The sequence below is a fragment of the Pseudoliparis swirei genome, chromosome 21 (assembly GCF_029220125.1).
Source record: "Pseudoliparis swirei isolate HS2019 ecotype Mariana Trench chromosome 21, NWPU_hadal_v1, whole genome shotgun sequence".
In the NCBI taxonomy this organism is placed as follows: domain Eukaryota; kingdom Metazoa; phylum Chordata; class Actinopteri; order Perciformes; family Liparidae; genus Pseudoliparis; species Pseudoliparis swirei.
Genome location: NC_079408.1, coordinates 9,335,202 through 9,358,856, shown reverse-complemented (window position 1 = coordinate 9,358,856; position 23,655 = coordinate 9,335,202). Strand labels below are relative to the sequence as shown.

Genomic DNA, 23,655 nt, shown 5'->3' with positions numbered 1-23,655 from the left:
TTGGGGGGAAGAAGAATACTGTCCTTCTGTTCCTCATTACTCTTTAACGCCAGCAAGTGCTGAAACTAGAATGCCGGATAGGGAGATTGCGATTTTAATAGCGCTGTCATTATCTTTTCGCATAAGGTGGCATATGATAAAAGGCTTGTGGGAAAAAAAATGTCGCGAACAAAGAGGCATTTAAATAAACGGAAGCCGAGCAATATCTACCGGTTCATTCAGTCGGATTCATCAAAGACCATGTACAGAGACGGTGGGCACACAGTGCAGTTTCATTCCAGATGATGCGTTCAGGCAACACAGCAGGAAATGTTTATTTTTTTAATCATATGAGAACAAAAGTGTCACGTGACCACCGCACGCTACGGGCCATGTGACTTAACCAATTAGCCCTGGTCTGTACATGCAATCTGATTGGAATGGAAATGGAACAGCATCTCGCCTTCAGCCAACGCCGTCCTGATATGATGTTTCGTGTTTTCGCTTCGTCCAGTTCTGGCAAAGTCTTGTTGGTTTTGCTTCACTTGAGCGCCTAATTCTGCCTGGCAACACATTGATATAACACACTCAGTTTATATGAAATCCTCTAAAAATAAATAATAAAACTACAGGAGGGACGGAGAGAAAGATGCACAAAGTGAAGAGGAGTTTGGGGGATTTAGGAGACACCTCGAAGGGACACTCGGGGCAAGAACTCAGCGTCACATCCTGGCTTTACTTCTCTGATATCTTTTTTTGGTCACCAACATCTTCCTGATCCTACGTCTCTAATCTTGTTTTTATTCTGTCTGCCAGCCTCGTAGTCAGAGATAATCAGTGTCACCTAACTTTAATTAGTGTGATAGAACCGGGGATAAATGTTGCTGCTTCAATGACAGTCGTTCTCTATTGGTACAGAAAGGAAATGTGTACTCAGCTCAGCTGGAAAAAAAAGAAAAAAAAGAAAAAAGAGTTCATGATTGTAAATAACTGGTAGGATTGCTCATGTTCCACCCCACAGGCTTTAATTAACTAGTCTCAGGTAGTCTAATCTTATTATCGAAGACTGCGTTTCCCACAGCCTAACCTGCTTACTGGGAGGCAGTGGAAGGGGGATACCCCCGTGAAAGAGTTGCCAGGCTAGTGCAAGATTTTCATTTTCAAGTTGCCCACTACTGCTCGGCCACCAAAACACTAACCATTTCCATAATCGTGTCACATAGCCGCAGACAAAGGCTGACTAGTCGGGTGCCATTTCCAGGATTTCAAATGGCATCCGCCACAGCAGCCACAGCGAGATACCAAATAAAATAAAGAGCAACACAACTCAGCGGAAACATCTCAGCGCTTGTCCCACAGAGAGCCCGGCCCCATCAAACCCCATTATCTCCAAGGCCACTACTTACTTCTAACTGGAGTAGAGATAGCTGCTTATCTACTGGTTAATAAGAAAAAAGACACAAAACAGATTTTAAAAAAGCCATTGTATCGTGATGGAAAGAGAGAGGTGGGAGAGACGGAGCCGACAGGGAGCAGTGAGATTTCCAGGGACTGTTTCATTCTGTGGAAAGGGCAAGCAGAAGGAGACCTCCCGCTGTAATGCGCCAGCCAAGACGAAATGAAAGCCAGCCGCTCTCTTCTCCGAGGCTAAACTGCGGCCTTAATAAAAAACACAATCAGACCCCCAACCTTAAAGTTTAATGCACATTCCTCCCATATTTCTCTTTGCGGCAGTAAAAAAAAGGGAGAAAAAAGACACGATGGAAGCTCCAAGATGTGTGTGTGTGCCAAGATGTGTGTGTGTTTGTGTGTGTGTGTGTGTGTGTGTGTGTGTTACATATAAATAAAAGAGGGGGGGTTGTTATAGCCATTTAAAAGCCGCATTGAATATCAAGCACACCATCAACTCACTTTCGCTCTCCATCGTGTTAATGAAATTGTTCCCCCCAACTTTTTAATTAACTTGCAGACTCATGGTGTGGAGTCAAGTTGTGGACACACAGACTACAGTGCTCTCTCCCAGGTGGTATGAATATCAAAGAGGGAAGTTTCTCTGCACTAGGCTGAGTTTCTTTTTTAGGGGAGAAACTTCAGAGAGAGACAGATGTGCTGAGGTCGGGCTGGTGTCATTTCTCCTTCGTCACCCAGCCTTCATTCAACACTTTGATATACAAGCACAGGAGGGAGGAGATGAAGCATTTAATGTGAATCCACATCTACAACATGCATTGCTTTCATAATTTTTTTTTTTTTTTAAATGTTCCCTTTTAACTTCAAGGATGTCTCGTTGATAGTAACCAGAAAGAGCACAAATCATAATCAGTCCACCGCGCCGGCTGATCAGTGTCTGATGAAGGGACATTAATCACAAGGGAAAGGAGATAGGGAAGCCACTAAAAGAAAGAATGGTATTTTCTTTTTCAAACACATTTCCCTTTATTGGCATGGTGAGGCTGATGAGAATTGCACATAAAAAAATGAAATTCACAAGAAAGTCGTACAATAGGTAGAACCACAAAGGCATTGGTAAGGACTTGGCAGAAGGCAACGTGGATAGGACACAAACAGGGAACAACCCATAGCGACCCCCCTCCCCCCCAGCACACACACACACACACACACACACACACACTCCCAGAAACACACACACCTGCCTAAAATCACAAACTCCCACTCACATACATACATTTGCTCATACACATATTGTCCTTCCAAAGAAAACATGATTACCCAACAGACGTTTAAGCAGTGGCAAAGTCCTCAGTAGGTCACATTATTAAAAAGTCCGCCACATTTGAAATTTGAACCATAAGGTGTTATAATATATTGCTACTCTAGGCAATTTACAAAGCATTTTTTATTACAATGATTAAAGCCACATCTATCAAATGGGACACGACACCATTACCCAAACGCGATACAGACAGCAAGAAAGTAAAACAATGTCTTAAAACACAGGTAAATGTTTTTTTTTTTTAATCCTTCCCTCCACCAATTTTTGCCTCTTTGCATCATAGAAATGTGCCGTTTCTCGTCTCCACAGTCAAACTCCATGAAAGGAAGCCTGTGATCAGCAAAGCTCTCACACACAAGCCTTCTCCTTCCCGTGATGGAACCGGGTTCTCTCATTACTTGGCTCGAGCTCGGAACGGGATATTAATTGAACCAGAAACCGCAAGGTTACCTTTAATGTCATGTCGACGGCGCTGTGATATCTGGACTGTGTGATTGGGGGCGGTGTGGAGGGGGCCGGGGGGTGGCATGCGATACATTGTTGAGTAGTTTTCTAGTAGGCTTATAGAATGCCATTTAAAATCTGCCAGTTAAGACAGCTGAGAGGCAGATATCCAAAGTGGTTTATACTGTACCGACTGTCATCCTGTAATAGCCATGCACTACACAACAAACAGTTTCAACTCGACACGTTTTACACACAGGGTGGAGTTAAGAGTCGGTCACGTTTGCACAGATGTCACAAGGTAACGCGTGCATTACAATTACATAGACTCAATTACATCTTAAAGGGAAGAGCGGGGACCGCACGGTGATGAGATGCCAATATATTGGAATGGTGTCATCCTAGCTACCAGCGACTGGGTAATGGGTCAAGTCCAAAAATCACACAACAATAGGAGCTAAAATACAACTCTGAAAAATAATTTATTGCTTTTTATATATTTTTTTCTTTCATTTATATTATTATCATTGTTATTAATCATCTTGTTATTATTTTTGAATAATATTAGTCGTATTATCATTATTTATATATATGTACATACATGTATACATATATACTGTACATATATAAATATATATTTATACACATACATAAATATATATATAAATACATATATATATACTGTATATATATAATCAATCATATATATATATATACATATATATAGTACATCAAATACAATATCTTAAAAAATTCAGGAAAAGGAAATTGTAAACTTTTGTTTGGCATTCACATAATCAAGCATGAGTGGAGCGATGACAACAACTGTTTACAGTGGTATAACAGAATTCCTGCAAAATCATTTCATTGCTTCATGTTCTGCTTCTGTGTGGAAAGGAAAGACAGCGACGTGCTGCAGATGTGACTGAGAGTGGAGACAGAAATCACTAAAACGAAGAGGGTCTGACTGCTGGAGTGATTAGCTGAATGTTCTGATTGTTGTGGAAAGGCATAGAAGGTCATATTATCCCCACCAAACCATTTATTGTACACCCTGTCTAGTGATTGTAAGTTAAATAACACAAATCATAGGACAACAAAAAACAGTGAATACATTTTGTGAGGTACGCCAAGTAAAATGGAGCCCATAAATATTCTTGATTCAAATATTAAAATAAATAGATAAATATGTGTATGCACTGATTTTAAAGATTTGAATGCAGTATTCTCTTTCATTGACGTTAATCAAAAGGAGAACCATACAAAGCAATGGAATTCCACAGTATTTATATATCTATATATGTATAGATATATATGTATATGTATTGATTGCTTCAGAAATAATGAATAACAAATGGGGTACCTTTTTTACAATCATGAAAAACATGTTAAAAATGCATTTTACACTGGTTGTATAAGCAAAAACACTGATTGAGAAACTTTACAAACAGAGAAAACTATACATGGTTAACTGTTTTTTCCTCCAACAAAATAACTTAAAAAAGGACGTTTGTTCACGTGCTCCCTCAAAATGAGCAGTCGGACACATCTTTTTTTCTTTTTTACAATCATAGCATGTCTTCTAAACATCATGTAGGTGTACAATATGTTTTACAGTATTGTAATTACTACAGATCGACATTCTGAATTAAGAAATGTTCTCCTCATTTTAAAAAAAGGCTGCGTTTTACAGTGCATAGCTGTAACAAATAAAGAACTTTATCCAATATGTACATAAAATAAAAATATTCCTTTTTATAATATTTGTAAATACATGACTACATTTCTTCTTCAAATGTAGACAACAATGTTACCTTGAGAATTTTACCTCCAAGATACAATTCCCTCTACTCTTGTTTGTAACACTATATCCAAACACCAGATTTTAAAAATAAAGAAAAAATCAACAGCAAAAGAAAAACAAATCTGGCTGAACAAGCTGCATGTTTTTACCCTCAAAGAATTGTGGGCATTGTAGTGCTTGGAGAAAAAAAATCATGAAAGTGTTTTTCTTCTTCCTCCACTGATGGTTGTACAGCAGTCGAGTGCACCAATCAGGGGCTTCAGGTTCTGAGGGTTCACTGGCTTTCCCGAAATGCAATGTCTCTTCCCAGCTCTTCAGCAGCTATGTTCATGTAAACTTTATTTTTGATATATTCATTTATATTGATATAGGTCTATAGACTTAATCTTATATACTCTATGAAATAGAGTGTAAAACTTCTGGTAGTCTCGTCGTCAAAGGAGCGAGAAACAACAGTGAGGTATCAGAAGTCCCTCTTGGTGACAGCAGGTCTGAACTGGTTACCTTCTCAGGCTGCGCTGGGCCTCCCTCAGCAAGCTGTCAAAATCCATGGAGTCATACTTGCTTTTTGTGGAGGCGGGATCAAAGTCGTCCGAATGGGAGTCTGAAAGTGACAAGTAGGATTGTGGTCAGTGCTGAGACCTGGGAGCCTTTCTTTGAACATTAATCAAACAATAAAAACAAGAGGTTCACATTTATTTTCAGAGGAAACTAGTCAGAGATCACAGAATATGTTGATTTAATAGTGATTTTACTCTTGAGTTTGAGAGTTCTGTATCGTCTTGATAACAAACATGTGTGTCTACATTAAGTGTGGTGTCATCAGTAACATGGCAATTTGATAAACTTGAAAAATAAAGGATAATGGCATTATTCTTTATTTTTTAAGGATACTCTTTAAGGTATGGACACACAGACTGTGCATTATCATCATGCACAGTCTGCGTGTCCATACCTTAAAGAGTATCTTTCTCATGCTAACTGTCTAAAACGTTTTTTCCCAAAAAAGCTGTTTTGATTGGACTCTGAGAAACATCTGGGCGGTATGTTCTATTGATCCTATACGTGACAATATGTCTTTGTTGAGTCCCATGTTTTCAACCGACTGGGTTGTCTTATTGCACAGGTTGTGGGTTGATATGCACCCCAAATATCCATGTTCGTATTTCTTGGCTGGGCACAATAAATTATTGAAAAGCAGCTCAAACCATCACTGGATATTTACAGAGCAACCTATTAATTATTACACAAATATCTTCTATAGTGCTGACAATTCTAGAAGATATATAGAAGAAAGGAAATAGTGCCTTATTTTACGCGGACGCAACAGATGTGACAGCTTATCCCGCTGTCTGTCCATTTCTCACATGTCCTATTTTTTCTGATCAACCTGATAAAACATGAAGAGTATCTTATCTCTGCCAACAGACAGCTTCAAAAATGGGGCCCCCCGATGAGCCCAGCAGCACACTCCGAGAGCTTTGAGAAATGGGAATGACCATGGCAGCGAGCAGGCGCCAGTCGTGATCTAATGCTATGGCCAAGGGCTGGATTATGTCACGCTGCGCACCTTGAGGGATGAAAAACACCTCGCCGCTCTACTTAAAACTAATGGACAGTGTCTCCGAACACACCGAAAAGATGCGAGAGCCGACGAGATTGAGAAGACGGGGATGGGTTTGGATACCGCGCTATAATAAGATCCTCCCTTCCTCTCAATCTCTTTATCCTGTGCTATCAGTATGGGGACGATCAGAATAGCCTGTTCCTGACAAAGAGGCGGGCGACTGAAGGCCTTTCCATTCCAGCAGACTGATTAGTCAATCTGAGCATAATGTCTTTGCTCAAGGCTTTAGGATTAGCAACTGTTTCTCAGTGTGTCAATTTCTCATCATGTCATCTCTTTAAAAGCTAAAAGGTTCGAGCATGTGCTTTGAAAATGTACAGCGACCGCTTCATTCACTGAGGAAAGTGCTCTTTCTCTCTCCAGTGACCCCTTGACCCTCTCGTATCATTCCCCACCTCGCCAGTTGCTGGTAAATAAACATCAGGAGGAGAACTGGCTGCAGATGCACGAGTCAATACCTATCGTCTGTTTCATCAGCACATGAAGGAGATGAGTGTGTGTGGGTGTGCAACACTTTACATAATGGGGAATCTCTTTAAGTTTGGCTCGACAAATATCACAAACAAAATAATTGTGCAACAAGTAGTGATTTTAAAAAAAAAACTACATTGATTTCATCCATTTCAGCTCCGATTTCTGACTGAGCTTCATGCATCTGATCAATACAGGAGCTATGTACATCCATCGGCTACATACATGGAGGTTTACTCAAAGCAATCACTTAGTTTGGATGAATTCTGCCGTGACGCCCTGCCCCCCCGACGAAGGCAGTAGGTGTGTGTATCCCACAGTGGACCCTCCCCCTAAGTAAATGACCGGCCCCTACCTGCCACATCGAGGCTCTGCCTCCTTTCAGTGCCGCAACAGCTGGCAACAGACGGAACCCTCGCTCTAGAGAAGGGAGGGGGTGCTGGGCTTAACCTTGCTCCCACCTTCCTCTTCTTCACCTCATCTCTTTTCTTGTCGTTCTTTTAAAGCGCCTTTCTCCTCGTAATTTCATCTCTACTTCATCCCTCCTGTTTGCCATTCTCTTAAAGTGATTCACATTTTGCACACACATACACACACACACACACACACACATGCACACGCACGCACACACATACATACAATGGCAGATGAAAACACATCTGCTCACATGCTTTTAAGTGCTGTCACGCCTGCATTTTATATCAACAAGGTAAAAACAAGCATCTCAAGTCCCCATGAGTGATGGAGTCTGCCTGGTTTTCTTTATGATACCACAGCTCTATTCTTGGTCTGTTCACAGATTGACCTCTGAACTCTGTTTGCCCCTTGAGCCATGAATGCCTGGTGGACACATTCAGCACTGTAGGATGTGTTACCAGCACAGAGATGGGTCTCTAAGGATCTGGAAGCATCACTCAAGCCTTTTTTTTTTTTTGCCGTCTTATTTTCCCCTTTGTTCTCTCTCTCCCCCCCCCATCTCTTTTCTCTGACAGTCCTCCCAGCTACGCAAATGTCCCGCATGACTTCAGGGGGGGGGGGGCGGAGGGAGAGAACAACAAAGCTGCACTTACCCAAGTCTGTGTAATGTGATTTGCAGAACTGCTTTTGTCCGCCAAAGCACAGCTCGAACTGAGGCTCGTTTGACCTGCGTAAGGTGTGTCCGTTCTCAAGGGCGGCGAAGGCGTCACAAGTGTAGCGGTACGTGATGAAGCCAAAATTGTCCCTGGTCGAGAATAGAAAACCAAACGTCAGAGTGGTGCTGTGGGGCAACAATCACTGAACGGGGGGGGGGGGGGGGCTCGTCTTAGATGACGATCGCGCTATTTATATGCAAAAGAGAATCAATAAAAATGTATCTTTGGGGCTCCGAAGGCTAAGACCTGGAGGGATCGGGAGACGGTGAGAGACTGCTTACGCCGCATCCTTGTCTCGCACTTTCCTTTGCTCTAAGTTGAACAGTTACAGCAGACCACTTCTGTGTACGACATGACTTCCAGAGGTGAGGAATAAATGTTCCCTATCCCCCCCCCGACACGAATACCTCCTCACCACTACAGATGCACACACACACACACACACACACACGCACAGAACATCCTGGGGCCTTACCCATCGTCCTTCAGGTTCACAGCGCATTCTTCAATTTCGCCAAAGACTTCAAAGCGGCGCTTCAACTCTGTCCGGGTGCAGTCGGACCTCAGCCGGCCCACGTACACCACCCGTCTCTCCTCCTGCTCGTTAAGAGGAAAGACAGAGCGGAGGGAAGGAGATTAAAAGGGGGACTCTGTTTTTTTCTTTCCCCCTCTCTTTCTTCACTGAGCCCTAATGAATTGGTCTTGATCACTCCTGTGGATACTGCAGCTGACTTTCTCCCCCCCCCCCCGTTTTTGTCCCTCTTCCCCGTCTGTCTGTTGTGTTTCTCTGTGATTGGTTCAGCCCGCTTCCTGTTATCTGATAGAGTTGCCGTGTGGAAGCGCCCTCAGTCTGCCCCGGCACTACAATTCCTCTTTCTCTCTGCAACTCATCAACCAGAGGCAGAGTGATCTTTATCAAATGATGCCATGTCTTAAGTATAAGGGGCCGCTTCTTCTTTTTGCAAAGTCTAAAAATAAAGCGGTGAGGTGACTCAGCTAGATATGAGAAAAGCATCTTTCCCCCCTTCCACAATGTGCAGTAAACTAGGCCTGGTCAGTTATTAGAGTGAAGATATTCATATCCAATAGAGCGGGAGCATTAGGAGCAGCAGCACTGAGCCACAGGGTAAAAGACGTGGATTTCCTTCAACTTCAGAGGACGTGAGGGTCATAGCGGAATAATTTAGGAACAAACTGCACAAGGCTGCAATTATGGTGTTTGAGTACTTTAATTGCATATGCTAATCATATAATGCAGCACAAGCTTGGGGCTATAGTGTTTCACTAGTATTATGTATTTATTCATTCATTTACTTGCCATTACGGGGGCAAGTCCACTGAGGCCCAGTGGAATGTTGAATGCTGTCTTGAGGATAGTAGTAACTCCAACAAGTAGTAAATCAGTAGCCTGGTGCTAAACTTCAAAGTTTACCTTTGCCCCGTCCGACTTGTATAGTTGCTGAGGAGGATACAGATTAACTCACAGATGACTGTTTTTATGCATTTTTTCCACTCCTTTAAAGGCGTACATAGTGTACGAGACAAAAAAAAGCATTCGCTGAATTAGGCGTTTAGCTGCTGACAACTGATAAATAGGCGGGCTTCTCGTGACGACACCCTGAGGGCTGCCTGTGTGTGTGGGCGAGCGAGAGAATGAGGCAAAAACAGTGAGTGAGGGAGCAACAGACAGCAGGAGACGCTTCCACATCCCCGGCCTCCCAAACCTCGCTTGACAAGCTTGAGCTCCGCCGCTCGCAATTTGTTTCGTCTCGTCATCTCTGAACACGTATGTACGCCGAGCCACGTTGCATTACTGCGTCATTCGATGGACGCGTTATCAACACGTGGCGGTGGCGCTACCTCGCTGAAAAACCAGAGTCGTGTCACACGCCGAGACGTGGAGCGCGGAGATATGGGAGAAATGTGAGATCAGTGGCCGTTTCCTTCTTTGTCCTTTCCTCCGACTTGCTCTCCTCGATTCTATTTTCCACAATTTCAACATTTTACCCCATGCGGTGTGATTAATAAGAGTCGACAGAGTTTCCAGACACTGGAGATGTTAAAAATACACAACGCCGAGATAAAAAAGGAAGGGCTGTCGCCTGAGTCGTTCAGGAAATCACTTTGCATGTGTGTTTCAGTGGGGTGGCACGTGGAACTGGGCTGTCATGTGTGGGAGGTTTCTACATGTGCCACAGCAGTGATTGCAGGCCGTCTTTTACCAGTGTCGACGGGAAAGACTCAAAGTCAAGCTCAGAAGAAAAACAAAGAGGATGGTGGGGAAATTAGATGGCGTTCGAGTCAGTTAACTCACTATTGCTTTTTGCTTCTGCCTCTCTCTTTGCTCGGCCCTTTCGAACTCCCGCTTCTCGTAGTCCCGCCGGTACTCCTCCCTCTTCAGCCTCTCATGCTGGTAGTCCTCGTAGCTGTCGTACCTGCTGGGGAAAAGGATACGCATGACATCACTGTCCTCGCTCGTCCTCTAAATTCACCCTTCCTGTTGATGACCGCGAGGAACAATTGTGAGGATTCACCGAGGAGCAGTCCCCCTATCTTCTCACCGCTGATGGTTGAGAGGGGGATTTCAAATGAAAAGGAAATGGACATGTTAATAAGATGTCACTGTGATTACGGAGCCCCCAGGATCGGCTCGCGGGAGCCAGGCAGCTGCAACTGTCAGCACAACTTCACATGCCATTGCTTTCTGCTTAGTTAGGGCTTCATCAAGAAGGAAAGTGCAACTTTCTCCCCGGACCAGATGTGTCCGTTAAGTTTTCGACTGATGAGCGACTCTCAGGCTTGTCGGGTGTCATTTGGCCCGCGGGCGCCACATCAGCTTGCAGCACTGAGATTTTCTCTCTCTCTCTCCCCCCCCCCTCTCCCTCTCCCTCTCTCCCTCTCTCTCTCCCTCTCTCTTCCTGCATTGTGACAGTACTTCTCCGCATAGAAAATGGTCGCCTCTGCGGCGGCTCACGTCAAACTAGAGAGGCAGTAAGTAGAATATGCGTTGTTATACAGCTGGGAGCGTGACGCATGAGTATGAATGTGCCTCGGTATGATTTGTGATTCTTTTGTCATTTGTCTTATAAAACATGATCAATTAAACATATTTGCCCCCAATGTTTGTCACAAGGGCCCCGAGCTGCAAAAAGCTTCAGTCTTGATGTGTAAAGGGAATCAGTGGTGTCAGGAGAAAGTTACTAACACTGCACGTGTCTATCGTGACTGTGAATCAACCATAACTCCTTGCACACCATACTCACTCTTGAATTTTGACAGTTTCTAAGAATAAACATTTGTCCTAACCTGAGGAACAGCGACAATACGATACGGAGCACATGTAACTGAAGGGGAAATGTAAATAATCACCTTGGCCTGCGGCTGAGAGGAGATCGAGACTGAGGGTGGGGGCTTTTGTGAGTCCTGGAACGAAAGTTGCTGGAATCTGTGTTGTGACGAGACCTGTGGGAAAACAGAAAATGTCAAATATATAAAAAAAATATGTTCACACATTAAAAAACGGTTGTAAATGATGCTACATACTGATGACTCCTGAATGCCTGTGACATGTTGGCTAATTTATTCTAGGCTTTGGGATTCAAATTAACCTCACAAGACCCATTTAGATGTTAGAAACGGGGTTGATTCCAGATGAAAGCATTCTGTATTCTCCTAATTTAGCTCATGGCCACATTTAGTGTGCATGACTTCCTACAGCTCTTTGATACACACCCGAGCTAGCACCTTCATACATGCACCAGCTATCTATGTTGTATGAGGGAAATGGTCAATACTGTTGGCCTCGGTGACCAGACTGTAGAGCTTCTCCTGTATCTCTGCAGCCCGTAAGCTTCTGATCCTTAATTATTGAAGTGTTGCTGAAGAGGCAAGATCTGAATGATGGAGGGGGAGACATTTGGGAAGCTCAGTAAAGCAAAGGAGTGACAGTTTTGAGAGATGGAGGATCCTACGCAGTGGAACTTGAGACAGAGAGGAGGGACTTTGAGAATTACTTTGCTGATATTCGATTTATCTTTTATTGTATGAAAATATAATACACTTCTTGTTCTGTCCCTTTCAAGAATCCAATCCCGACAGTATTTTTCAGAAAGCTTGTCACTGTTAGAAACTGATCGAATGCCTTGAGACTATTACTGTATTATTTGTGAGCGAGTTGGTGGAGAGCCCAAGAACAAGGGCAGAGTAAAGTGATTCTCTTGGCTCCCTGGAGTAAACTGACCTTTAAGTAATCAGGCAAACAAACTGAGTGACTGCAGTGGAGTCCTGCACTGCGAGGCACTCATTGGACAACTACTGACGAACTCCATTTACTCACATCCTGCTCAGTAACTACGACTTGCCTTCTACCAAAAAAAAACCCAGACAGAAACCCCCTCAGCTCTAATCAAAGAAAAACATGGGACATGTAGTCCTCACACAGAGCTATGATGAGGAGTCTCTTTTGAGAGGGGGAGACTACATTCCCACAGCCTGGATTTGGCTTTCATCTACGGGGACGTAAAAGAGGAAGGATTGCCACTCAGTAAAAACAACAGCTGTCGCTTAAAACAATAGCCCTGGCTTCAAACGAGAAACAGGAGCATGTGAGGGAGAGCGTGGGGAGGGGTGAGTGTTCGGAAGACGTTCAAATAAAACTCCCCGCCTAGAGATTAAAACTCATACTTTTTAGAAGGCCAGTGCCCCTGGCGCGTTTAATGTTCTGTGTTTTTGGTTCATTGTGTGTTTTTGGGAAATCACACCCTTCAACCAATCTTTTTTCCCCATTGTCACTTTATAGACATTAAAGTGCCGTCTGGTTTAAAAGGCAGCGTTTGGTTAGTTTAATAGCTGCGGACGCTTTGATTAGAATCTCTGCAACATGTCCTTTTGAATCCCTTCGTGTAACCAAATATATTCTGCATTTAGTACAGACGAGGCAAAGAAGCAGGAGATCAAGAACCCATGTTGAGAGTCACCGGGGTCTATCCTGTCTGACACCAGCTCAGATGACTGATCAGGCCTGTTTTACACTCCAAAGCTAGATCCCCTGACAGCTCCAAGCTCCTGTGCAAAGTGCAGAGGTGAGGAGCAGCCGAGGCTCTGTGTGCGCGGGTCTGAGAATCGTCTTACCAGGAGGGGCGTCTGTCGGGTGAGCTAGAGAGGGAGCGCCTCCGGTGGTGCGAGGAGGAGCTGCGGGAGTCAGAGTGGGAATGAGAACGAGAACGAGATCGGGATCCGCTGCTGGTCCAGCAGAAAGGCCTGCTGGGAGAGAGGAGGAGGGAGGAAGGTGGGGAGACTGAGCCTCGTGACGGGGAGCAGCTGGATGGTGGGGAACAGGAGGGAGAACAGGGGGGGCAGTCAAAGAGAAGGTCCAGAGGGGTGCCCTCCCAGGGATAGAGGAAGCGACTCTCACGGCCCTCACCCAGCTCTAGCTCATCCTGGAAGGGCAGGAACCCTGGGTGCAGGTAGCTGGAGCCAGGCAGCCTCTGGGAGTAGGAGCCATTCTCTGCCTCCTCAAGGGACATAGCAGCCTTACTGGGTTTGCTGCCAGGTTCTCTCTCCTTGGCACCCTGGCTATAAAGGGCTTGTAAAGGGGGACCAAAGTGCTTGTTGAGTTCTTCTCTGATTTCCTGATCACACAGGAGCTTCCTGCTGATGGCAGCAGAGTAGAGTTGGTCCCAGTCAATCGGGACCTCTTGTGAGGGGATCTGGGGGGTCTGCTTGCCGAACTCCTGGACCCGGGCTGCGTCTCCATTCACAGAGGCGACATGTTGCTGCTGAGCCAAACGACCAGATGAAGCTGACGATGGAGAACGAAAAGATGAAGAGGATGGCGGCATGGCCGAGTCCTTACATTCGACATGCCTGTCCCCCACGTTGCCCGCAGTAGGCACGGGAGCGGCGGTGGCACCTGGGGTGACCGTCATTACTGCTGCTGGAGTCACGGTAACAGCGGCTGTGCCGCCGTGCTTCTTAGTAATAGCGGACGCCTGGCAATAGTCATGGTCACTGTAGCCACAGGGCGCCGCCCGCTTATTGTTGCCAGTGCTGCGATGCTCCTCAAGGTCGCAGCCCACAGTGTGTTGGGTGACCGAGTAAGGTAGGGCGGTGGACGCTTTGCTCAGCTGGGCATAAAGCTCAGTCTGTTCGGGACCCTTCCTGGTGGGGCCCCCGCCTGAGGCAACTGGGGCCGGGGCCAGAGCGCCGGGGCCCAATTCGCTCAGCCTGGCTCTTTTGCATGCCAAGGCTGATGGGGAACATGAAGACAACTTGGTTTTGAGCGATGCTTTGAAAGGATTCTCTTGACTGGCTTTGTGTGGTGGCGTGGTTGGTGGTGTCAGACCTGCAGAGGGAGGGAAAGGCAGAGGTTGGTGGAGGTGTGGGGGGCAGTAAAAGGAAAATGGAATCGCAATGCAAACCTCCCCAGATATCCACCTCTCCATCCTCCCCTCACTCATCTATAAACACCCAGGTCAGTTTGTGGACAGTGGACACAGATACATGCCTGATTAAAATATTCACTTTCACTTGGCCTCATCCTGATATCTATTTTTTTGCAATCTTGAGACATTAATGTAATGCTTGGTGTAACTTAATACGCTGGTGCTGTAATACGGATGACTTGCCATCCACTTCCTCCCTGACCTTGGAAGGAAACACACAAAACCCTGCAAAAATTGAAGTACATGTATCATATCTCTGGCTGGCTCAGAAATGTCTGCACTGGACAGCAGCCAATTCATCTGAATAAAACCAAAGACATTTTTTATCAGCCTAAAAAAAAATCATCAGCGACATGTTTCACGACTATCCAGCACAATGTCCCTTTTTCTGTGAAACACGGGAGCATGCCTGGTGATGTTGCCATGGCAAGATGTCACAGAAGCACAGGATGTACGGGCGAATGGGTCGTCGTTCTTCTCAGATGGCATGTCCCGTCTACTTGTACCCCCCCCCCCCCTCCCTCCCCCAAGTTTCCCCAGCCTCTTACAGATTTACAACCAGACAGATGGCAGTTATATGGGAAGTCCTGAGATGAGCCCACTTTATAGCATTGTTAATGCACTCACACAAACAGCCGCCACCATTATTCTCTCTCCCTTTCCTTTCGTCGTGCATTCTCCCCTTTTCCTCTCTTCCTGTCTGCCATCTTCCCTGGATCAATCTCTATTTCTCCCTTTGCGTCTCCCAGCATCCTATCCAGTTTCTGTCTCACACGGAACAAATGTGCCCACACACACTCTCACTCGTCACGAACAGTCTCTCACTGGAGTCAAACTCAGCCACTTTGAAACACCTACGCTCTCCCCTCTTCTTCGCCTTCTTTATAATGCACAGCATTCTTCGCTTGTTGGTGAATCGCACCAGATGAACGCTATTAGTCTCAAATCCTGTGTTAGAGTATATGCACTGGGAGTGCGGGAGCCTGATACATAAATATGCAGGTTTCTGAAATCACTTGCTGTGTTTGGAATGCCTGATCCGACGGCTTATCATCCTACTTATTTTCTGAAAGTGACTGTGAGTAGGACTGCAAACCCCACTCGCCTCTTTCTCCCCTTTTCTTTTGTTCTTCCCTCAGTTCTGAATGTGAGATCGACGTATTATTTCTGCTGCCGATGGAAATGAGCTATGAAAAGAAGGGAGAGACGGTGGGGGACGCGACACAATGCCTGAGGAGCTTCTGTTTCACCAATCCAGCGCCATCTGGCCAAAACAATGTGCGCGTGGGGTCATAAACTAGGAGCCATTAGCAACGGGGGTGAAATAAATCAGAATTAGATAAATATGTGTCTCTCAGTCAAACTCGCTAGTGATGGATAATCCGCCCGATACAAACACCAATCATGTAGCCACCGGAAAGGAAACGATGGAGCAAGTGAACAAGAAAAGAAAGAGGAGGAGGTTTTTTTAAGCATTTTTTTTCTTTTTTAGTCCAGCTGTAATTTGCAAGGAGCGAATAACAACGCTGTGCTTAAAGAGTTGATCCGGTGGTAAGCTATGCAAATAGCAACACGCAGACCACCCCAGTGTCATGAGATACAGTAATTAAAGACAACACTGCAGCACAGGGTAAATCTATTAGCTTGGCAGAGATTAGAGGCCAGAGCAGTCACATCCCATGGGGGCCGCATTGCCTGTTGTAACCTTCACTGAACCGAGAAACATGCAGCCAACAGTCCAACACTTTCATTAGTTTAGTATTAAGCATCATTTGGTTCAGGACACAATGTTCAGGTTCTCCTGCTAACCAAATGAATCTTTCTATGAAACAGTAACCACTACTTCTACAACTCATCATAAAGGCATAAAATGATATTGCAGCAATTCATGGGAATTTCCAACAATGAATTGTCGACCTGCCTTGAAGGTAGAGGGTGGAACACACACCTGGCTTACTTCCATCTGGTTATCAGTACTACCACCATCATTTTTTTTTTATTGTAGTGGAATATTACTGTCAATCTGCAAAGGACATTCAACTCCGGACCTCAAAGCGCTCAACAGCGCTCACTGGGATCCATATCCATTCGTCTCCTTGCAGCACGAGACTCAGAAGTGAATCCCTAAGTAGGAAAGGGACGCACTAACCTCGAGTATTCTGGACAAATGATTTTCCTGCTAATATTCAACCCTACATTTGCTTAGGACTGTAAACTCAGGTGAAGGGCTTTATTTGACTTTCAGATGCGGTGGAACAGAACGGTCAACCGGACTTGGCCACAGGTCAATAAACTCACCCGCGTGCAGTAAAACAGAAAGAAATATTAACCACACTTGATTGCCCCGCAGCGTAAGCAGCCATGCTCTTTCCCTTCTTTCGGTCTCAACAGGCATCCCCTTTGACCCCAAAGCGTATCTACACAAAAGGGTTAAACATCCCTTGGACCAAGGTCAGAGGGACAGAGGGAGATCTCTTAGGGTCCGATATGTCCCTCAAGAGATAAGTAGAAGGTGCAGGGGGCAAACATGAGGTATTCATGAGGACAGTTTTCCCTGCTGGTAAATGAATACCAGCAGGGAAAACTCGGGGCCAGTGCACCATCACACAGTACAAGAGGCTAAAGGGCAGCCATTTGGTTTTTTATTGACCTCCGATGATTAATTTGGAGGAGAAGGCGGTAATTACTGACATTGTTCATGCAGAGAGAGAGCGAGAGAGAGAGAGATATGACGCCCAATATTGCAGCTTTCTCCGAAATTCTCTTCATTTGTGTCTTGTGTCTTTTGCCTATAGCTGTCCTCCAATGGAGTTAATTATAACTCAATAACACAAAAGGATGACGGCAATAATGACGCTAAAAAACCCTCACTCTGACGACAGTTACAAAACAGCATCCGATGCAAACACGTCTTCACATTGGAAATTTACTCCCCAGTCACCTGATCTAATTGCAGAATTGTCTAGGGGCCTAAGGACAGGACGGCGCGGATCACACAGGCAAAACCAAATTACACCGCAAAACCAATTAAAACAATAACACTGCCGTTTCAATTTTCCCATGATGTGTAGGCTAAGTAAGCTGTCAGTCAGAGAGTATTAGGATCTGATAGAGGAAGAGGAAAAGCATATTAGCTCTGTAAAAGGGGAGGACGGGAGGGGTTTGCTAATAAACCCCGAAGAGATTGGAAAGCCTAATCAATACTCAAGCACATAAAAATGTTCTCCTATGCCTTCACCTTGAACTCTGAAATTTAATGGAACTATCAAGATGTTAAAAAAGCCAGTGTTAATAATAGCTGCAACAGGGAAGTGAGAATTTCCACTCACTGGTGTCTATTTTATGTAAAATACTACATGTGTTTTAAATAATAAGAAAAGTATGCTTACCTGGGGTTCCAGCAATCTCCACACTTAATGTGCGTTCAATGGTTTTGTTCTCATATGGTGATCCCTTGTGGTCACTGGAAGACAAAAGAAAAAGTGCAATATTTTACTTCTCAGGTCACAGTAAGACCTCGAAAAGCTTTTGTGATCTAAGAAATGGAAATGAGTCACACAGATGCCTCCACTTGGATTCGAGTCTGTGTAGATTTCTTTGGGATTTGTGTTTTTTGTACGTTTTTTCGGTGCATTTTTTTGCCTAGAGTAACGTGGAAAAACATCTCACACTTACTTTGGAGACTCTGGGGTCAAAGGAAGTGGCAAGGTGGTTGGTTTGGCTGCAGAACACAAAGGAGCATGTGTAATTATTGACCTATGTATAACACGCATGGCAGAAGAGAACAAGTCCACATTCTGCAACAATTAATCTCAATTTGGTGCATTAAATGCAATTATTGCTACAAAAAAAACCATTCCTAGTTAGTAAGTCTTTCTATGGATACTATTGTGAAAACCAAATCTTTTTAGATTGACCCCATTTTAACAATTGTTTTCCTTAAAGTTAGACTGTCCACTATGTGAGGCAGGATGAAGTGATGGTATACGTTTTTTTCACAGGCGTCGAGACACAGACATACCACACTCAAGACAGCAAACAGATCGAAATGGAATAAAGACATAAAGAGACGATGCCACAAACAAGACACATGACAGTGGGTGAGCCCCTCTCTGGACACAAAAAGTCATAATCGCATGCACCAACAGCAGAGGAGGGGAAAAAGAAGGAAGAAAGGAGAGTCAAGGAAGCTTGTGCAGTTGCCCGAGGCTCTGGCCGACTTGTGCTCCAGCTAAGGGAACGTGGCTTTAGTAGCGTAGCTCTCTAGAGCAGCACCTGGACTCCGAGTCTAAACCAGCATATTCAGCACACTCGGCTCCATCAGCCAAAGATTGTTCAAGGGTCGACTCTATGAGTACAAGACGTACAGTAGCAAGACGAAGCCTCGGCCCTTTTCCCACCCCCTCCTTTAAAAAAAATAAATCTCAATCTGTTTAAAGAAAGAATGCATCCGGGAGTCGCACAAAGCATTGGCGAGCAGGCTGTTTGTTGTCATTGTTTACGCCCTCAGAATGACTGTTAGAGTCGAATTAGAATCGGGGTTAGTTGTGAAGTCAAACTGGGAAGTGGTTAGAGCAGGAGAGGGAGAAGAGAGAGCACAGATAAGGCCAGTGGGGGGATGCAGTCATGATTACCTAACAACGGGAGGCCCTGGACGTCGGGGTGCTCGCTGAGTGTCTGCCTGTGTGGGTGCCCTTGCCCTTGTATGATGTAGGGAGGGGCGGGTTCTGCATTTCTAGTATCTGGGAAGAGTGGGCTTGGTGGGCCCTGTGAGAGCACTGCAGCGGGGCTGCCCGTGACATGGTCATCATCATCAACGCCATCATCATCATCGTCACGGTCAACATCCTCCCCACAGAACCCCTGGTTTAGCCACCGGAGCTCTAGTCCAAAGCCCATGTCGAGCCCGAAGTCTTGCTGGTTAACCCAGCTCTCTAGGTCAAAGGCCAGAGGTGACAACAAGGACCCTGAGTCAGGCTCTTCAAGCTGACTTACTCCCCGCTTTCTACAATCATTGGTCCCTCCCAACTCTTTCTTCTCCACCTTTGAGGGAGCCTGTGCTGGGCTCTCAGACCTCTTACCTGCCGATTTGCTCTGAATGGTGGGTGAAGGGGTGATCTGAGGTGGCAGTTGGTGGGCTCGATACTGAGAAGGCCTGCGTTTGGAAGTGAGCAGCTGGCTAAGTAAGGGGTGCCCCGGCTTCTCATCCCTTTTCTTAATAGTTACTGTGACGTGCCTATGTGGTGCACGGCTGGCACCTCGATTATTTCTGCGGCCTTGCCTGCCAAAGCCCTCACTAGCCTGAGTGGCGCCCTCAGCCTCTCGGCAATGCTCACAGCTGTGACTCACCTCTCGGGGAGGGAGGGAATAAGAATGCATATACCTAATAAACCTAGCGGCGGCCAGGCGGCCAACATCGCCTGGCGGCCTTCCTTCTTCACTGGGCGGCCCGTGCTCCAGTTTGGGGCGTGCATGGCCGCAGGTGGAGGTTCTGTGGCTGACAGGGATGGAAGCACCCTCCGACTCCTCAACCCCGTCATCGTGAGAGCAACGCTGCCACTTCCCAGCACCAACACCAGCCACACTACACTGGCCTGCAGCCCGGCTCTCACCTCGCTGGTGATGCTGCGGTGGCAGCTGTTGTTGCTGTTGCTGTTGTTGTTGCTGCTGTTGCTGTTGATGTTGCACTTGTTGTTGTTGCTGTTGATGTTGCACTTGTTGTTGTTGCTGTTGATGTTGCACTTGTTGCTGTTGTTGTTGAGATAGCACAGCTGACTTCTTCTTGGAGGTGGTGGAGGAAGAGGAAGACGAGTTGGAGGAGAACGAGGAGGTAGATGACGAGGACGGCGAAGACGAAGAGGAAGAGGCACCAAGACCCAGGCCACTCTTGTCCCTGCTACTGGCACCCCCCCATGTGCTCTTGGCTTCGCTGGCTTTGGTGTGGAGCAGGATGTCATCGGTGGCCGTTAGGTATTTCAGCAGCTCAGTGCAAGGCCGCCTCACCGGGCGGTTCTGTTGGCTGGAACCCCCTCTCGCTTTGCCATTCCAAGGGCTCTCCGTCTGCACAACAACAACAAAGAGAAGCTTATTACGTTTGCTTGAACACAAAGTTTGGCTCGGTGTTGTTTGTACAGATTGTGATGAATGGTAAGTGCTTTATATGGCACAAGAGGCTGAAAGAGAGCCTCAGACAGCCCGAGCACAGCGGTTAGCCAACTGTCTGGGAGGCGATGTCGGGGGTGCGGTCCGCCCATCATCTTAATTGCGTGGCACCGCGAACACCACCACGCCACTTTGTACGCGCACCGCGTCCTCCGGGAGACCTCCATTCGCCGTGCTCCAGAAATGGATGACTCAAAGGCACAGTGCAAAAATAGACTGTGCGAGGAAGGTTGACGCACTACATGCGCAAACATCGTGTGCGTAACACACACACACACACATTTGGGACTGTGTTGTGTTTCCCACAAAATATGATCACACACATTTGCTTTTTTCAAAGAAAATGTATGCATGAAGAAAAGCATACAACCGAGATGTCAGACATGTTTCCCCAAACAAGAACACATGCTGTCAGTTGTATATGAGACTGTATATTCAGCACGGCACATTGCATCATCATTGCTAACAGATCACTGAAATCACATACTTTATTTAATAACATTCCTAAACCTATGATTCTTAAACTGGCTCAAATTAATCTTAATCAACCCCACACTTTTAGAAAAAAATCCTTTCGAGAGCTGCCGAATGAGACCATCAAGTCTGATATTTTGATCTTGTCCGCTCAAGGCATCAATCTCTCCCGCAAGAGCGCCTGTCGCTGTTTTTTTTTCTGTTTTTTCTTTCTTTCCAACAGGCACCATACTAAGGCGGATAAGTGGTGGAGCTAATGAGACAACGGTGCCGATGCCTCGCTGGAAAGCCCAACAGCAATCAGCCTGTTTTCATTACGAGATGGCCCCCTGGGATAGTAGACTAGAGCAGTATTCTAACATCTTCTAAAGGCGGCCACCAAAAACAAGAAAAGTGGGAGAGGGAGAGGGAGGGAGAGCAAGAAAGCAGATGTTGCAAGAACATAGTGAGAGAGAGATAAACAAACACTAACAAAAAAAATGTGTGTTCAGGAGTGAAAAGCAGCAAGGCAGCGTGAGTACGTGTGTGTGTGTACGTGTGTGTGTGTCCCTACCTTGACGACGGCAGGTGGTGGTCTGATCCGGTGGTTGCTGCTGGCTGCATGGTTCTGTGCCTTGCCACCTGTGTATTGATTATAGCTGAGCTGGGAGTTTGCAGGTGCCAGAAGGAGCTTCTTCAGCTGCGAATGGACCCAAACAGAACAAGAGAAAGTGGTGAAGGAGGGGGAATTGAGCGTGGGTTATGCAAATTACCATTTTCTTTCAATTAGACCGCCTGTGCTTTGTAAATATACAACCAGGAGAGACCAAAGCTGCAGTTAGAAAGGATAATATCACTGACGTATTTAAAAGATTAGAGAATTTTAAGCAGTTTACAGTGTGTGAGAGGACACGTTTTGTTTTTCTTTCTTCCTGTGCAGCTGTTTTTGCGTACACAAAGCCAGGTTTTTCTAATGTGATTGAAGAAACACACTCAGGTATGCGGCTAAAGGGCATTGGTAAAAGGAACCGGCGTGGAATACAAACTGAACATAACATAACATTTGAGGTCAAAGCCGTTAAACTAGAGAAATGCCCAGATGTGTGTCAAAAAAGGTAGGCTGACTAAATCGAGAGACCCGTCTCTTTGCCAAAAAAGATGACTCGGGCAGAAGGAGATTAGTCGGGGACCACTGAGAGTAGACTAGATGGATTACTTTCTCCCCTTACTTTCATTTTGTGCCGGCTTGATTTCAGTGCCGGTGGCACTGTGTCAACCATAGTTGGCCTAACCACAGTGTTCGTATCATTGAATTGGCGCCACAATAGCACGGTTATGTAATTAGCACGAGCAGCGAACACACTGATCCATTCCATTGACTCCCCTCCTCACTGCATGTCTGCACGCTGCCACTCCCCGTACTGTGAATACATCGTGGAACCTGTGGCACAGTGTGGATCGGGCGCTGCCAAACAGACAAACGGCCACTCTCGGTGAAGAGTCTTCCATGGGCCGGCACAAAAGCAACAGGGTGTGCAGGGTGAGAGGTGATGTCTTTGAAATAACTTCTGTTTTAACCCTGGAGTGTTGGTGATGGGAGGTTCTTGAAGAGGTCAAGCAGTTGGTCTTACCAGGGAAGGCTCCTCGGGCTCAGGGGTGCGTGGCGAGCCGTCAGGGGAGGAGGGACAGCTCCGGTCACTGGCATTGGTCACGTCCCCACCTGCCAGGGCCTCAAACGAAGGCAATCCGTCCTCATCCACCGGGATGCTGTCCAGGGTCTCTGTAAGCACTGCCAGCAAGTTGGCCTCATTTTCTTCATCTATCTTCTTGGGAGGGGGGGGGAGGGGAGAAAAATAGATAGACGGGGAAAATAGGACATTTTAGTTTAGAAGTTGCATTGCTTTTTTTTTCCATTCTAAGGAAGTAAAGGTGGTGGGTGGTTGCATGCAGGCTTTCATTGTTAGCAGAGTGGGACGATTTTATTTTCCTCTTTTTTGTTTTGCAGCAGAGCTGGCTCTATGTTGCCAGCCTTTAAAAAAACAAACAAATTCTCTCCCTGTGCAAGTGAGTCAAGCCTGTCACTCATATTTTAAGCATGCAGCTTACTGGACCAAAATAATATCTCCCCCAAGAAACCCATTACCAGGGCTGACAAGTAGCAAGTATCTCGGGGAGAGGGAGACGGGTCGGGGGGGGGGGGGGGGGGGTACGGACGGTTTGCAGGGGGTAAGCGAGACAATGAGTGGAAGTGGACTCTCCTCTCTCTCTTCCTTCACGGAAGCGAGAGACGATCTGAGCGCCGACGAGACGTTCGCAAGCAATCCTCAGATAAGCCGAATTGCCACCCGCTCATGCTAAATGAATGTGATATATTTAAAATGTTGGCGTGACAGCTGACGCTCACA

General features: G+C 45.8%; 1 protein-coding gene across 12 annotated transcripts in view; it reads right to left on the bottom strand.

The window, feature by feature from the left end:
* Positions 1 to 2,390: 2,390 nt before the first annotated feature.
* ppargc1a (peroxisome proliferator-activated receptor gamma, coactivator 1 alpha) overlaps positions 2,391 to 23,655 on the bottom strand; it is a 36,760-nt gene continuing 15,495 nt past the window's right edge. The window contains exons 3-13 of one of the 12 annotated variants that reach the window (XM_056442264.1): positions 22,882 to 23,076; positions 21,825 to 21,950; positions 19,270 to 20,695; positions 18,311 to 18,356; positions 18,025 to 18,098; positions 13,323 to 14,535; positions 11,562 to 11,654; positions 10,507 to 10,630; positions 8,668 to 8,792; positions 8,130 to 8,281; positions 2,391 to 5,565 (exon numbers count right to left, since the gene is read on the bottom strand). In XM_056442264.1, coding sequence (XP_056298239.1) covers positions 5,462 to 5,565; positions 8,130 to 8,281; positions 8,668 to 8,792; positions 10,507 to 10,630; positions 11,562 to 11,654; positions 13,323 to 14,535; positions 18,025 to 18,098; positions 18,311 to 18,356; positions 19,270 to 20,695; positions 21,825 to 21,950; positions 22,882 to 23,076 — 3,678 coding nt within the window. In that variant the 3' untranslated portion in view covers positions 2,391 to 5,461. Of the gene's footprint in view, positions 5,566 to 8,129; positions 8,282 to 8,667; positions 8,793 to 10,506; positions 10,631 to 11,561; positions 11,655 to 13,322; positions 14,536 to 18,024; positions 18,099 to 18,310; positions 18,357 to 19,269; positions 20,696 to 21,824; positions 21,951 to 22,881; positions 23,077 to 23,655 lie in introns of those variants that run through there. The other 11 variants (XM_056442265.1, XM_056442266.1, XM_056442268.1 and 8 more) reach the window with 11 other exon arrangements.